General features: G+C 36.2%; 1 protein-coding gene across 1 annotated transcript in view; it reads right to left on the bottom strand.

Annotated features, from left to right (window-relative positions):
• Window positions 1-15,439, bottom strand: part of LOC131028103 (uncharacterized) — a 53,956-nt gene extending 38,517 nt beyond the window's left edge. Inside the window, exons 1-6 of the mRNA XM_057958329.2 lie at window positions 14,770-15,439; window positions 12,649-13,969; window positions 10,723-11,905; window positions 10,177-10,455; window positions 8,643-9,986; window positions 7,627-8,131 (exon numbers count right to left, since the gene is read on the bottom strand). Coding sequence (XP_057814312.2) covers window positions 7,627-8,131; window positions 8,643-9,986; window positions 10,177-10,455; window positions 10,723-11,905; window positions 12,649-13,139 — 3,802 coding nt within the window. The 5' untranslated portion in view covers window positions 13,140-13,969; window positions 14,770-15,439. The remainder of the gene's footprint in view (window positions 1-7,626; window positions 8,132-8,642; window positions 9,987-10,176; window positions 10,456-10,722; window positions 11,906-12,648; window positions 13,970-14,769) is intronic.
• Between the last annotated feature and the right edge of the window lie 640 nt (window positions 15,440-16,079).

Below are 16,079 nucleotides of genomic sequence, written 5' to 3'. Positions count from 1 at the left end.
ACAGCTGCCCGGGTAACTTAGTTTAGAAGCAGAAGGAAGAGTAGGGAGCCTATTCTGGAACAGGTCATGGTGGACTTAGACCCCAGTGAAGAGCCTAAACAAACAATGGACTCACAGGATCAAGGCAAGCCCGAGATGCAAGAAATGGACACAAATGAAGAAGTGGAAATTCAACAGGATCCCATGAATACCCTGGTAATCGTTACTCCCCCAGATGCATAGACCACCCTGCCACCTAAAGAACCTGCAAATGCACCAAGATGGTTGAAATCCGCCATTGGAAAGAAGAGGAGTGTGGTGTCGGTCACCATTCCAATTGAGGACATGGTTAATAGATGCTTGGGAAAAGCATCAAAGCCCAAAAAGCTCAAAACACAAGCAATGCTTGATGTGGATGACACAACAGGTAACTGGACAACTGAAGTGGCCAAGCCCATTCCTGGGAGAGACGCAAACAAGGCCACAAAGGAGGGTTTTACTGTGGAGAAAGTAGATTTGGGAGTTGCTTCAAGGGCTATAGATGTAAAGCATCTGGAATCCTCTACGAAGAGGATAATTTCAAGGACTTGGAAAGATGAAAATGATAAAAGAGAATTGAAGCAAGCTGTCACACAAATGGCTGAATATATCAATGCTATTCATAACCCAGACCCTAAACCATTATCGCAAATACCAGTGTCATTTGACCCTAAATCACCAACAAATTAGAAAATGCTAGATCAGGTTCAAAGGAACAGGGTGGTGACTGAGATGTTCAATAAATGGCTGGATCTGATTATACAACAAGGGTCTGATTATATTGTTAACCTGGTTAAAGTTTATAAGGATGCTGAAACCATGAGTAAAGAGCTTGAACTAGAGACGGTCACCTGGGAAAAAGAAAGGATTATGTGGGTAGCAGTCCTCACACAGATGAATGATGTTCAAAAGTATGGGGTGATGAAATTCCTAGCTGAGAAACCAGTGGAGAACCTAGATGACAACGTGTTGTACGTGTCAAAGAAAAATGTGGAATGGCGCAATTCGATCATCAGGCAGGGCCATGAAGAATCCACCAAGTTGCTCAAAGGACTGACTAACTTGATTGATACTATGCAGAAAGACCTTAAATATATTGATATTCAACTCATGAAGGAGGGCGCCAAGGTGATCGAAGAAGCCGCAAACATGACTAAAGTTTTTCAAGAAAGGGTCCAGTTCATTCAGACCACAAAATCCTTTACCACCGATGACTTTTCAAAAGTAACAAGGATTGAATAAATGCTCATTGTCTGTTCGGATCACTTAGAGGTTCACAGAGCGAAAGTCACACGGGTGAATATGGACAAAGAAGTGTGGAATCAGAGGATCATGCACATCGGCCTGACTTATTTCCAAGTCATCTTGAACTTTTTGACAGTGCACCTAGAATGGCATGGTTCCGCAGCAAAACAGGACAAGCCCGTAACCTCCTCAGCTGCGGTGGAAGTTTAGTTGTTCTAAAAATGAAATGTCAGCCTTTCAGTGGCTATTAGTTTAGTTCTCATTTATGTTATTTTAAACGGGTTCTTTCACCGTGGTGAAAGTAAATGTTATTTGTTGATCATGTAAAAACTATGGTTTGGTGGCTATTTAAGCTGAAAAGCTTATCTTTGAAAGGGTTCCGAAACTATGATTTTGGGAGCAATAGATAAAATTTGGGTTTCCAATATGAATTGTGGTAATGATACAATAGTTGATTATTAATGAAATGTTGTGTTATCTTTGAATCTATGCGTTCTGAGATTCGTAATCTTTCTTAAGTTGTTATGTGGGCATGATATAATTTGGTAATCAGACATCTTTGCATTTCTTCTCAGTTCATATTTATTATTGGTTGCTGGACGACTCGCATAGTATTGATTTGCTTGATCCCCCTTGCTCTGTGAGGCATGAGAGAGTATCGATTGAGCCATTAGTTTTTGCTGAGTCCCTATTTTGTTTTGGAATGTATGCAGCAAGTACGTTATAAATCAGAGTCTGTGAACTCTCCTTTTAATATTCTTTCAGAAAATTTCCTATGTTGCAGTTTTGAAGGCGTTTATTTGTGTTGATGGATAAATGCTGAAGCCTTTCAATACTTTCTGGTTAAAAGTGTTGGCATATCAATTGTACAATAAATTCATTGCAAATCATACGAGGAGCTGCCTTCTAATGCAAAGGTTGAATTTTCATTAATTCTTCCAACTGTTGGTAAATTTGTTTCTTTCAAAAGAGTAAAACGGAGTCACATTTTCCTTTAAGGGGATCATAGTTAGAAGTTTAAGAAGGAGACAAATCTGTTAACCAACACATATACATATATACATATATGTACACATATATACATATATATATACACATATATACATATATATATACACATATATACATACATATACATATACATATACATATACATATACATATACATATACACATACACATACACATACACATACACATACACATATACATATATACTCATAAATAGAATCAGACATATATATTTATATTTAGCTCCATATACTCATACAATTTAAATATAAAGAAGCATTAGTTATTGTTATAAGGCTAGCCTAGGAGCCTTCAGGACTTTCAAAGAGGATTAAACAATTTTTTAAATCGACAAGGCTTCGATTGCCTTAATGCATTTAGAATTTCCTAATCTCAAGGCCGAAGGCTCTACCCTAGCTGGGTTTATTTGCTCGCAGCTAGTGTAGTTAATCCATGATCTTAATTTCTAGTGATTACACATAATCCTTGATATGTGTGCATACTATTAGTAGAATAATAATGATTACATAGAGCTGAGCTGGAAGCAATTGTAGCCGTCGGTATTAAATAACTCGATCTCGGAGATTGATCTTCATCATAAACCAAGCATCCTCGCCTTACATTCTTATTTTCTGACACTTTGGGACGATTTCCTCGAAAGTTTTAAGTAAAGAGGTATTGTTAATTATGGCGATTTTAAATCGGCTAGCTAACGCAACAATTTCCTTTCATATAGAATTTATTTATTTAGAAGATGACGGTTTAATCCGTGGTAAGATAAAATTGAATTGAAGTTTTGAGTTTGAGTAAGTTATTAGCATGGACACACCGCTGAGATTGTTGGGTCTAAGGAGGCATTCTAGCCTTTCCTCATGACTTAGTTATTAGAGCGGTCAGGAAAACGTTAGGGGATGAGTATATCAATAATGAAAATAGAACTAGGGAAAACACGGACATAGTTGCCATGTTCTTAGTTGTGGCCATGCTCTTCGAGAAATACAAAGATGTGGTTAAAAAATTATGTCGAAGTGTTTTTAAGAAGGATCTATTGGGTGAGCTGGATAGGGTGGTCATCAATGTGTCTGATGACCTAACTGTTTCAAAGCCGAAGCACTATGACAGATTTATGTGGAAGAACAAAGCGGTGCCAAGATTTCCAAATCTAGAAATTGATGATGAGGACGCTTTTGCTACTTATAGACCAATAAGGCTACGTAATTTCTATTTTCGGATGTGGATCCTACATGTTAAACGCCCGACGTGCAAGAGATGGTTCACCAATTACTTGGAGGAGGAAGGTATTGAAGCAATGCCAAATGATGAGGAGTTACCTAACGTTGTTGTGCTTAGCCTAGGGGAGTCCTCTGTTAAGTCAGGACCTGAGGTAGGCAAGCCTCGGAAGAAAGGGATTTTAGTCTCCTCTGACTCCTAGGGCTTGTTTGTTGTCCCTTTTGGTTTGCTTGTAGACTTTTAACCTTGCAAATACTGGACTTAACTGTTTCTTTTGGCATAGTTAGGACAATTTTGTTACTTTCAGAATGCTATAGTCAGCTTTCGATATAAGGCTCTTTGAGGAATAGGTTTATGTGATGTTTATAGTTTGGTAAGATGCTTGCAGACTTTTAAATAAGTTAACCTGGTTATAATCTTAACAGAAAATGGAAAGTAAATCTGTAGTTCCTTTGAATTTTTTGTTTTCTATAAAGTTTGCTACCCACTATGTTTTCCGTTTACTAAATAGCAGCGAGCATACTCCGGTTATATTTTATGCATATATATGTATATGTATATGTGTTCATAAACGAACCAACGTCTTATTTGGCTTTTTATGTGACCCCTATTCTTCATGCCATTGACGGGCAGAGTTATGAATATATATATATATATAGACACACACACACACACATAGATGTATATATATATAGATTCAGGTGTATATATGTATATATATACATATATATAGATTCAGGTGTGTGTGTGTGTGTGTGTGTATACACCTGAATCCATATATATATATATATATATATATATATATATATATATATATATATATATATATATATATATATATATATATATATATATATATATATATATATATATATATATATATATATATATATATACACATCTATGTATACACACACACACATATATACACTTTGGTGTGCTTATGCTGATTTAATCTTAATCATGTGGTAAATCTTAATTTCATAAGCATTTATAATTTCAAGTTATTTTTTCAATGCTCTTTGAGAAGTTACTCTCTGTGGCAGTAATCTTATTTATCTTAGATGCTTCACTTTCAATAAGCATGCATAATTTTAGTGGTGCAATTATCTTAGTTCTTTTCTTTCCACTGCATCGATTTTTTTTATTCACTATTTAGGTTCAGATAGGGCGGCTTGATTTTGTTTGTTTATTCTTTATAGGGTAGATTTGTGGCTCTCCTTTGCCTTGACCAGCTATGGATAGTGCTTTAGACGTAGAAATATTTTTATAGATAAGAGTGTGAAAGTTACCAATAGTTTTCTTTATCAATGTATGGCTAACAGTTTACAGGAGGAAGGTTGTGGTTTGTTGTGGTAAATTGGTTTTGCAAAATTTTGGGCTCTCGTTGGAAGTAATTGACTACGGTTTTACTTAGAGCTCTTTCCTCCGTTCTATTTTCCTTATCAATACAAGGCTAACAGTCTGCAGGAGGAAGGTTGTGGTTTGTTTTGGTAAATTGGTTTTGTAGGATTTTGGGCTCTCATTGGAAGTAATTGACTCTGGTTTTACTCAGAGCTCTTTTTTCCGTTCTACTAGCTCCCCCGCATATCAAGATAGGGGAGAACATGATTTCTTAGGAATTGCAAAATTTGCATGGTTATTTTCATACATGGTTAAATCCACAATATGAGTAGATCGATTGTAACATTGATGTAAATTACCAGCTTAAGGTTGTATTTCTAGAATAGTATCCTTGGGCAAAATCAAAGGTTTTCTTATTTCGGTTCTTTCCTACCGGTGCCCACACTGAACCAAACATATAATATAATCTCTTTTATTAATAAATATATTATATGGCTACAACCCATTATCTATTTTGAGATTGTTCAAGTGATTTTTTTGAAGCAAATTTGCAAAAAACCTTTTATGTGATTTGTAGGTTTTGGAAGGAGAAAATATTTGAAAAATTAATTGTAGGGAAATATTTTGTGAAAGAGGGAATGTGAAATAAGAAGAAAAGGAAAAACTAGAGTATGCAGAAATATTCAACAGAAAATGAAAAAGAATGATATGAAGAAAGGACTCAAAGATATTTCTTAGTTACAAAAACAAGTATGTATAATTTTTTAATATAAAAATGTTAAGAAAATTAAATATTTTTATTTACCCCTTTTTTCTTACGATATCTCTACATCAAATTCACTAGTCCTCTTTAGGGTTTATAGATCTCTTTCCCCTACTTCTTGACTCTAGAGTTTTAACATATGTAACTTGTAGATCTCTTTCACCTACATCAAATTTGTTAAGTTTCCACTAACATAGAGTTTGTAGATCTACCTAAATCACAAGTTCCAAAAGATCTAGATTGAACTTGTAAGAATTTGTCAAATACAACCAAGATCTAGAGTACAATGAATAGCAAAAAAGAGAAACAATAGATTTGATTAGAATAAATTGTATTCTAATTAAGATGCAAATACTATCAACTAGATCATTACATACAATGTAGATGAGCCTGCTTATAAATGCAAGGTCATACGGATATGTGAGCACACAATCATGACATGTGGCTCAATGAGAAACAAGGGTAGGTAGGGATAGGTAGGAGAAATAGTAAAATATTTCACAAGAGGTGGATCATCCACCGAAGGTGGAATGAACAACAAGAGAAGACCACAAAAGGTGGAATTTCTCCTACATGCATCATCACTATGTGCACACTTCCCTAAGTGTCTCATATCCACACTACTATGAAATGCATTACCCTAAGTCAACTTAATTAAAGTGTGATTATGAGACATAATTTACACCAACACCCCCCTTAAGTGCAACTTAGGGGAATGTAGACTCAAGCTAACAATGCAAGATGGGTCCCGGCTACGAGGCCATGTTAGGTACCCATGTACAAATGCGAATGCATGCAAACCAATGCAATTTGTCACAAACAAAGAAAGAGAAAAACCCAATGGGAAAAAACTCTCCCCAAAAAGATAGATGAAAATACAAAAGAACTCTCAAAAAAGTATGAGAAGGAGAAACCCCATGTGAAGCAAAAGGCTCCCCCATAAGAGAGAAGAAGAGAGACCAAGTAGCACCCCCTCAATCTAGAATCTGCACCAATGGTAGAAGCTCGAAACTGAATGAAGAAACTGCTCCATGATCATCGAACAACGTTCCTCCCCTTAGGAAGAAACAAAACCAAAGGTGAATCCATGAAGTCTCCCCAAACATGAAGGGAAGATGTAGGGAAAAAACTCAAGATGTATTTAGTCTTGGAAAACTGCTCAATGTCCCCATGTCGATGAGCTGAAAGTTGCCCCCTCCAAATTAGGTGTACTAGTCCACACTGTTGAAAAAAGGCACTCCAAGATCTAGTGGAGATGAATGTAGAACATGATCCGTAGACTCACATGTCTCGTATAAGGATAAAGAGACCTCCTCCAAGTGTTGTACATAAAAACTCACAATCATGTCAACCTCAAAAGAATGATCATGTAGAGAATGAACAAGAGGGTTAGAGTGTTCCCTCGCAACAATCAAAAAAGGATCATCTTCATCAAAGAGAAGATGAATATCATCAATGATGTCTCCCAAATCTGCAATGTAGGACTCCACAAACAAACCTACAATGTCTATCAAATAGTCATCCCAAGAAATTGAAGCTCATGTTTAAATGGGAAAGAAGTAGTAGATACTAGAAGTTTATCCTTATAAAGCTGCAACTAATCACTCCAGTATATATTCTAGAATAGAGTTATTCCCAATACATGTAGGATTGATGGGGTAGAGAAAAGTTTTTGCAGGGGACTTTTCTGTAGTTTATATATAATTTACATAATTGTTGCAAGCAGATTTGCTGTCATTTACATGAAATATATCTGCAGTACATACATATACTCTCTATTCTCTATACTTGTTTACTGAGCTATATAAACTATTGAAATTATCTTACATTACTGTAAAATGTGTTGACACTTACATATGATGTAGGATCTAGGTAACCTGACCCTTTTTATAGTTCAAAAAATAACAGATGCCGTGCAATTTTTGGATGCTTCTGAAGAAGGGGACTATCCTATTAAAGTTGAGCCTTAATAATTAAAGCAACACTCATTTAGAATTTTGTCTAACTTCAGTTTTATTCTTCATCTTCAATGGCTAGATTTTCCTTGTAGCCTTCCATTAATCTAGTCAACCCCCTTCCTAATCTCTCCAAAATTATATCTTCCCTTTTCCCATCCTTTCCTTCAGAGAAGAACTGCATCGCACCACTTCTTATTAACTTTCTTTCTTCATATATATCTGTCTTGGCATGTACCACATCTCCACTCTGCATCATCATAGCCATGGGGTGTTTTTTTCGCAAAATATGAATAAAAATCTGGTCCCCCTCTACATTTTTGGAGTGGTTCACAAGCCTGGTATTGAAAATCTCCTTGCCATCTCTTAAAGTTCTTAATTCTATGCTCACTGAAGTAATCCCATGCTTGAACCTCACCATAAAGCATAGTATAATCCCTGAACATTGTTCGTTACTATCCAATGCAACATAGAATAGATCATGCCCATTTACTTCTATCTTGTGTTGTAAGCATTCTGGAACATTATTTGCAGAAAAGCTGAATAACTCTAGACAAGGGGTCTCCTGTAATTCCAACAGCAGATTATGATAATTAGTATACAAGATATTCTCAAAATTTAATTTTTTTGATAAACTATCTGGGCCACATACCAATCAAAATGTAACTCATAGCTTTACACTTGTAGACATGGGTTCTCATCCTAAAAAATCAAAGCAGACTCTTTGGCAACACGCCCACCATCTACACTGGATGTGCCAAAATGGATGTTGGGATATCCCATGTTGGATATCATTGAAGTCCTACACTGTATTCCTAGTGCTCACTCCAAGATGTTGGGGTCACTAGCTCAAATCAGACAACTTATATTCATAATCAAATTGTGCTGAGACATTCTTATCCCATATTTCAGGTCGATATTGTAAAAGACAAGTTGACTAGGAATATTGATATAAAAATTTAGTGTCCCCGGTCTACTTTTCTTGTAATATTCTAAAACTAGTAGCTGACTTAATGTAATTATAGTATAGATGGTGCTACTATTATATAAACAGTACATAGAAAAATGAGAGATACCTTGATTAGTTGTTGGTGATTCAACCCTGAACTTTTTGATCTAGCCAATCTGCAACCAATAAGATGCAACCTTCTTAAGGATTTCAGCCCTTCCACTCCTTGAATATGCTTAACACTCCTACATTCTGATAGAGAGAGCTCTTGCAATGATTGCAAGGATCCAAAGTCAGGCAATTCAACAAGTTCCCTGCAGTTCTGTATCCTCAGAATCTTTAGCCTCATCATACCTGACATGTTTGAGATTTTCCTCAGTCCTGAGCAGTCTTGAATATATACTTCAATGAGCTTCTTTGGAAGATGTGGAAGTTCCAAAATCTCTGTGCAGTGATATAGGTAGAGTTTGCTTAGCCGCAAAAGTGTGCCAAAAGTTGGAGGCAAAGTGGACATTTTGTATGATTTAAGATGCAGAATTTCTAATGATAAAAGCTCTCCCATTTGTTGTGGTAGAGGACAACCACCTTCTTTTAGATGCTTTAAAGATGTAAGTCTAGAAAAGCTAGCTGGAAGACCAGATAGGCTGTAGTTTTCTTCCATTTCTAGAGTCCTTAAACAAGAAAGTTTCCCAATGCTCTTTGGAAGTTCACATAGGTTGTAGCATTCGTTGAGCAGCAACTCTTCTAAATGGACCAGATTTCCCAATTCTTCAGGAAGTCGAAACAAAGAAGTGCAGTGGTTGAGGTTTAGATGTTGCAAGCAATTAAGTTGGCCTATTGATATAGGCAAGCTCCTTATGGCTTCACAATTACTTAGAATCAATCTTTCCATACAACCAAGGTTCCGTAGCTCTGCTCCTAGGATGACTCTCTTGCAACCAGCCATATCTAACTGGCATAAGCTTTTGAGTTTATATATTGAATCAGGGAGATTTTGCAAACTAGAGCAATCGTGTATATCCAGATACTGCAGGCAATTTAATTCACCTATCCGGTGAGGAAGGCTTCTTAAATCATGGCAACAATGAAGAGACAGCAACTCCAAGTGGGACAACCATCTCAAGGATTCAGGCAAATTCTTCAAGGGCGTTCCATCCAATTTGAGTTTTTTGAGAACCCTTAGCTCTTCAAATGAGTCAGGTAACTTTCTTATGCTGCGACAATCAGATAGAAGGAGCACCTCCAGAGAACTGAGGTTAGATACAGTGTCAGGAAGTTGGCTTATGTTGCAGCAGTTTGACAGATCCAGATACTTAAGCTCTGTTAGAAGTCCAATGGACTCAGGTAGAGCTGTTAACTCTTTACAACCACAGAGCTCCAGTTGTATGAGAGATGTATGATTAGCCAAATCTGGGAGCATCCGAAGACTTGTGCAGCCATTCAGCTTAAGTACTTTAAGATTTTTTTGGCCCTGCAAATAGAGTAACAATAATATTTAGGAATTCATTAAGAAGGTATACACATCTATTTCTTTTTCAGTATCGTAAAAGTCTCTCCACAATTACTATCATTCGAAAAATTACATGCACAAATAAAAAGAATCTGCTCCTATCTTGAATGTCTTTCTTCTTCACCCCACCATCCCAATAAAAGGAAATTACCTCTATGTTTGATGGTTCTGGCCACACTGCCTCAATGTCTCTACTGAAGCTTAAATCTAGTACAACCAGATGCTTCAAATTCCATTCACACGGAAAGAATTTTAGAGGGCAGTTTTCCCATCTCAGCCATTTCAAATCTGGAGGCATTTGTCCAAAGTCCCCTTCAATAAGAGCTCCATCCAGCCATAACAATTGCAAATTACACATTTTTAGCAAATTATGAGTTTGCAGTCGAACATCTTGCTGAAGGTAGGTAAGACATCTAACACTTTCTGTTCCCTGATGAGATTCCAATTGATAAAAGTTTATTAGCACTAAAATCAACATCGAATTATGCTGTAGAAAATAGGGTACAACTACTTTGCTAAATGGCATGCCAATTAAACACATTAGAAAAACCTGATGCAAAGATAAAGAAGAGATGCATCTCATATATCTTGTCTACAACATGAGGAAACTCACAGACTTTTTCTTCCTAAACTAAGCTTGAAGAATAGAAGAGATCAGGAGAAAGAATACTAAAGTAGATGGGATTTAAAGTATCACCTTTCCTTGCATTAGAACCATTTCAGCCTCTTCTGATTTCCACAATCGGCTACGCCTCCCTGGTTCCATTGATTCCTCTGCTACAATAGCTCTTCCCATGTCCCTAAATTCACTATGCATTACAAATCTATCATCTTCATCTAGTCTAATGAGTGATTTCAGTTTCATTTTTGTTAGCCCTACATTGGGACGCAAATGACTAGCTTCCCAAAAGCTTATGACACTTTCCTTCTTTCTTCCTATGAATAAACAAGCCATGTCTAAAAACATCTCTTTCTGTTCAGACTTGAGGCCATCACAAATAAGTCTAAGAATAGCATACTTATCATGATAACTTGAATAGTTTAGTATGTCAATGGCTTGATTCCAATATCTTAGATTTTTACTATACAAATGAGCACCCAGAACTTCCAGTGAAAATGGCAGCCTATTGCAAATATCCACAGCTTTGCATGATAAGTCTTTATAAGATTCTTTGGGTTTATCTCTCATGAAAGCATGCCAGCTAAAAAACTGAAGAGCGTGTTCCTTATCCAGTCCCTGCATTTCATAAGTAAAATCAACATGTTCATTCTTTATTATGTTGGGGTCGATCATTGTTACGAGAACTCTGCTACCTGGTCCAAACCAATCACCTCGTAATGCCTCCAACTGTTTGCTATCATCAACATATTCCAGAATAACAAGGGCCTTGATGGACCTCAAACGGTCCTTCATCAAGATCTTTCCATGAGCCTCATCATTAACTTTATCCTTGAACTTGACAAGGTCTTTCAATACTTGACGCTGCATCTTAGCTACACCATTTGTATGCTGAGCTTTATGACGGACATCATATACAACACAAGTAGCATCAAATTTGAGATAAATGTGATTATGGATGGCCTTTGCTAGGGAGGTTTTTCCCACTCCACCCTTTCCATGAATGCAAACAGTGAGAACATCATTCTCATCAGAATCTATATTAAGCATCTTTATAATTTTGCTCATGTGCTCTTTCATACTGATGAAGACATACTTTGAAATTCTAAGGGGTTCATTTCTGATCACATAGGGTATTGCCTCTGAGGGCTCTTCTTCTAAGGGATCAGGCAGAACTTCCTCCACTGTGACTGAGGTCGTCTTTTGTTCTAAGGTCTTGAAAACATCTTGGACTACAAGCTTGACAAGTCCCCCTTCAAATCTGTAGGATAGATGAGTTAGTAAACTAAAAGATTGCTTGGTTTTTCAATTTGTAATAATTTTATGCTTTCTATAACAGAAAACAGCTACCTTAGACTAGTAATTGTCAGCAAATACTATTCAATTTGAGGATCTCAGAAATTCTGATCTTTAGCAATGTATAAAAGACAATAAATTCATGAGAAACGGGGAAAATTACCAAAAGCCCAATGTTATTGTTTGTTAGATTCAATGCCCATAATACTTAAGAACGGTAAAGAAAGAAGTTTCAGCTATATAACAATAAATAAGGAGGATTCATCTGAGAGCCAAAAAGAAAAAACCTCGAAAAATGTATATCAATAAGGGTTGGAATTTGTTTATTACTGTACATGTAAAGACATACAAAATGAGATTATAGAATAAAAACTACAGAGCTATGGAAGGAGAAGATAAATTTTATGATGATGAAGAAAGCATTTTTTGATATATTGAAAGACAAATTTATTCCCACTTATGATGGAAACATGATATTCATTAGTCTCCTTCAGATGGTAGTCCTCGATTTTCATCTTCACTTTTAGCTATTGAACTCAAACTCAGTGTTCTAATAATAAATTGCCTGACTAGCTCAAAATTTATAATTCCAAACTAGCCTAAAATTCTACTTAGAGCATAAACAAAATCTCTCTATAAATTTCTTTTCAAAGTTGATCTTACAAAAAAAATTCTAAAAAAGAAGCAAATGCCATACATGTAACATACCCTGCTGTGTCATCTGTACACCAGCCAGAGAAGGAGGAAGCTTTAGACAGAGCGTTTTTCCACTCCGTAATCCTTTCCTGTGTGTATCTTCCTTCTTTTCTCTTAAAAGCCTTTGCAAAGATACCCCTCTCAGGATTTCTTACTTCTGTTGGCTTCACATAATAGAATAAGGGTATAATTATACCATTTGATTTACACATATAGGCTACCTCGTCCAAGCACCAGTGGGACTCTGCAAATTTCCTGGAGAAAATAGGAATGAGGATAGCACTGTTTCTAATTGCCTCTTGAAGAGTTGAACTGATCTCTTCGCCCCTTTGCAGCTTTTGGCTATCCAGGAATACATTAACCCCTGCATTTTCTAGTGAAGCATTGAGGTGATCTACAAATTTTCTTCTTAGGGGATTCCCACGGAAGCATAGGAAAACATCATACTTCTTGGATGCAGAGGGCAGAATTGCATGCGAGGGATTATATCTTTTCAGTGACATAGTGTTTCTGCCAAAAGGCAGTGCAAATACTATTGCCTGATATGTAGAGATATAAGTACTGATATTTTATTATTTACAAAGATGCCTGATTACAATCTGGGTGGCAACATTGGAAGTGTACTCTTCTCAAGGCTGGGATACTTCTTCTCAACATCAGGTGCAATCTAGATGTTGGAAATTGTTGGCTTTTACTCTTAGCAAGGCAGGGGAAATTCCTTCAGCTGTAAGTTGTGAGCTCCTAGTAAGAGAGCTCTTTTACTCTTAAAAGGTGTACCTGCTGGTATTTCTCTGAGATAGAAACTTAGGCTTTAGCTTGATAAGCCTGGGGTGATTTCTCTGGCTATCAGCTATCACTTGACTTAGAGAGATTGGGGTTTTCCTCTTTGCAAAGGTGCTACTTAAAATCTCAGGGTTAGAGATTATTGGGCTTCAAACCTTTTCAAGGCTGGGGTGATTTCTCCTGTCATTAATGAAATCTCTGAGTTTGAGACTATAAGGTTTTACAATATGCAATCCTAGGGCGAATCATCCTCCTGTTAGCCGTTCTATGAAATTTCTGGTTTGAATACCATTGGGATTATAATCTGGGCAATCCTATCAGGAATATATTTGACAATTGGGCCTTTACTCTTCGCGAGACTGGTGTGATTCTTCAGCCTTATTAAATGTAATTCTAATATGTAGATGAGTTATAGACTACCTGTTAGCCTTTCGCTTGAGGCAGCTCTGTGAGAGTATGGAGCTACATTTTTATGAATACTGGGATGACGCTTAACCTGCTCTTTTTAAGGCTGAATTGATCCCTTCTGCCGTTATCACCTTTTCCTGTCCTGTTAAGCAACAGAAAGAAAGAAATGTGTCAACACACAGAACGCCAAAAAAAAAAATGCCAACAAATGACCAGAGTACATCAAAGGGGTTAGAAATCTACAACTAGCTCAGAATAGACTGCTATTTAATCATCTCTAACCAGCTAGAAGTAAAATGTTAAAAATAAAACTTTTGTCTATAACATTTGAAGAAAACCAGCTGAAAACAATCCACATTTGATAGATTTTATCCACATTAGATATGCCAATTGGTCTGGCAATTTGAATGACGTTAGTCAAGTGTAATAAATATATTCACATCATAAATTGCCTGTCAATAAAGAATTCCTACACACACTATATCAAACTGGAGCTTCTTGGAGCTCCGAGCCTCTTAAATTCTGAATTAAGACCTAAGACCGAAAACCAAAGGAAAGTAGACAAACCAGGTCTTTTTTGTATTGTAGAAGCATAAGAAGATCAGCATAGAGAAAACAGGAAGAAAAGGATCACAAATCAGTTCGTCAGAGCAAAGCTATTGTTATGCCACCCAAACAGCGTTATGCTTTATAGCCATGACCAAAGAGTACTGAGAGTAGCTATGAAATAAATATGATACCAAAATGGAAAATTGGGAAGATTCGTGGAAACTCAATGTAATACCAACAAACAACTTCTGCACGCTCTAGCTCCCCCAAATACGCTATACAGAACACTTACTCGGAATTTTCCCACTTAAAAAAGAATATCTCAGGAAGGCATAATGTAAAATTTTTTATCACAAATCTTCAGGGAATCTATAGGCAATGTGATCATCTTACATATGGTCATTCAACTTGATGCCAACGCCGATGGAAATGATATCGAATAATCCTGTTCAAAACTCTAATATAATGACCAAAAATATTGTATATAATTGTGAATTTTCCGTGTAGGAACAGGCATTTTTCTTCCTGAAACTCCTGAGAGGTCTCCATCATTGGTTTCTTCTTTCTCAAAATTTCCTAAGAAATCGCCTGTCATGTACAACGAAGGCCAGGGTTTCGTCACAATTTACTTCGAAATTTTTGCGGGCTCGCCTGCATTTCAAATTAGAATCTACAGATCAAATATAACACGCAAAAGAAACGGTCAAAGTAAGTATTTTATTATGTTAATGTGTACAAGGGTTTGTCAGCTTGTTCGATCTTGATACAAATTTAATTTGTATTTACAGTTAAAATTCCTGCACACGGAAGCCCCAGCACAGCAAACGCCATAAACACCAACAGAGCAAAGACAAAATCGTTATTAAATGTGCAGATCCACAAACATTGATAAAGATGTAGCATGTCCTCATCGATCATGTACGACTTTTGATAATGATCTTTGCCTTCCCACGAGATTATCAGTCAGGAATAAATCCAGGAAGATTCATGCGAAAGACTTACAGCTCACCCAGTATTCATAAGAATATTGGATATTGGATCAGATCTACAGGCATAAAATAATGGGTAAGTGCACCAAGAGGGTGTACAATTTAGTGGCCACTAAAAAAAAATCTAAAATAAATAAAAGATGCATGTGTTTTTAATAAATTCAAAAATCACGTATATGCTAAGGCTATGTGGTTTTTGAATTAAAAGTATGTATGTGGTTTTTGGATTACAAATACGTGGGTTTTGAATTAAAAACACATGCGGTTTTGAATTCTAAACACATATATGTTATTTGAATAAAAAATACATATATGCTTTTATGAGAGAAAAATGCATATGTGTTTTGGTCAATAAGCATAACATGCACGTGTTATGGTGATACTAAGAAGTACCCCCCCCCCAAAAAAAAATGCTCATGCTCAAGTTTAGTTTTAGAAAGAACGTATAGGTTTTGAATGCTACTTACTTTGTCCCCCCTTCAATGTTTTTTCATTGGGATATATACATAAAATATAATATTTAAGTATAATAAAGGTAAAAGATGAAAGTAAAATATAACTTATACCAGAGTTTGGGGGTGATAGAGAATGAGATAGAGAGATAGAAAGAGAATGGTGATAGAAGCTCGTTGATGACTGTAAGTCTAAAAAATTATAAGATCTTCTAAAATCTAGAATCTGCATTATGACTCTTAGAGATTTGAAATCATTCTC

The sequence above is a fragment of the Cryptomeria japonica genome, chromosome 4 (assembly GCF_030272615.1).
Source record: "Cryptomeria japonica chromosome 4, Sugi_1.0, whole genome shotgun sequence".
NCBI lineage: Eukaryota > Viridiplantae > Streptophyta > Pinopsida > Cupressales > Cupressaceae > Cryptomeria > Cryptomeria japonica.
The sequence above is the reverse complement of the archived record's forward strand: the minus strand, read 5'-3'. Positions and strand labels throughout refer to the sequence as shown.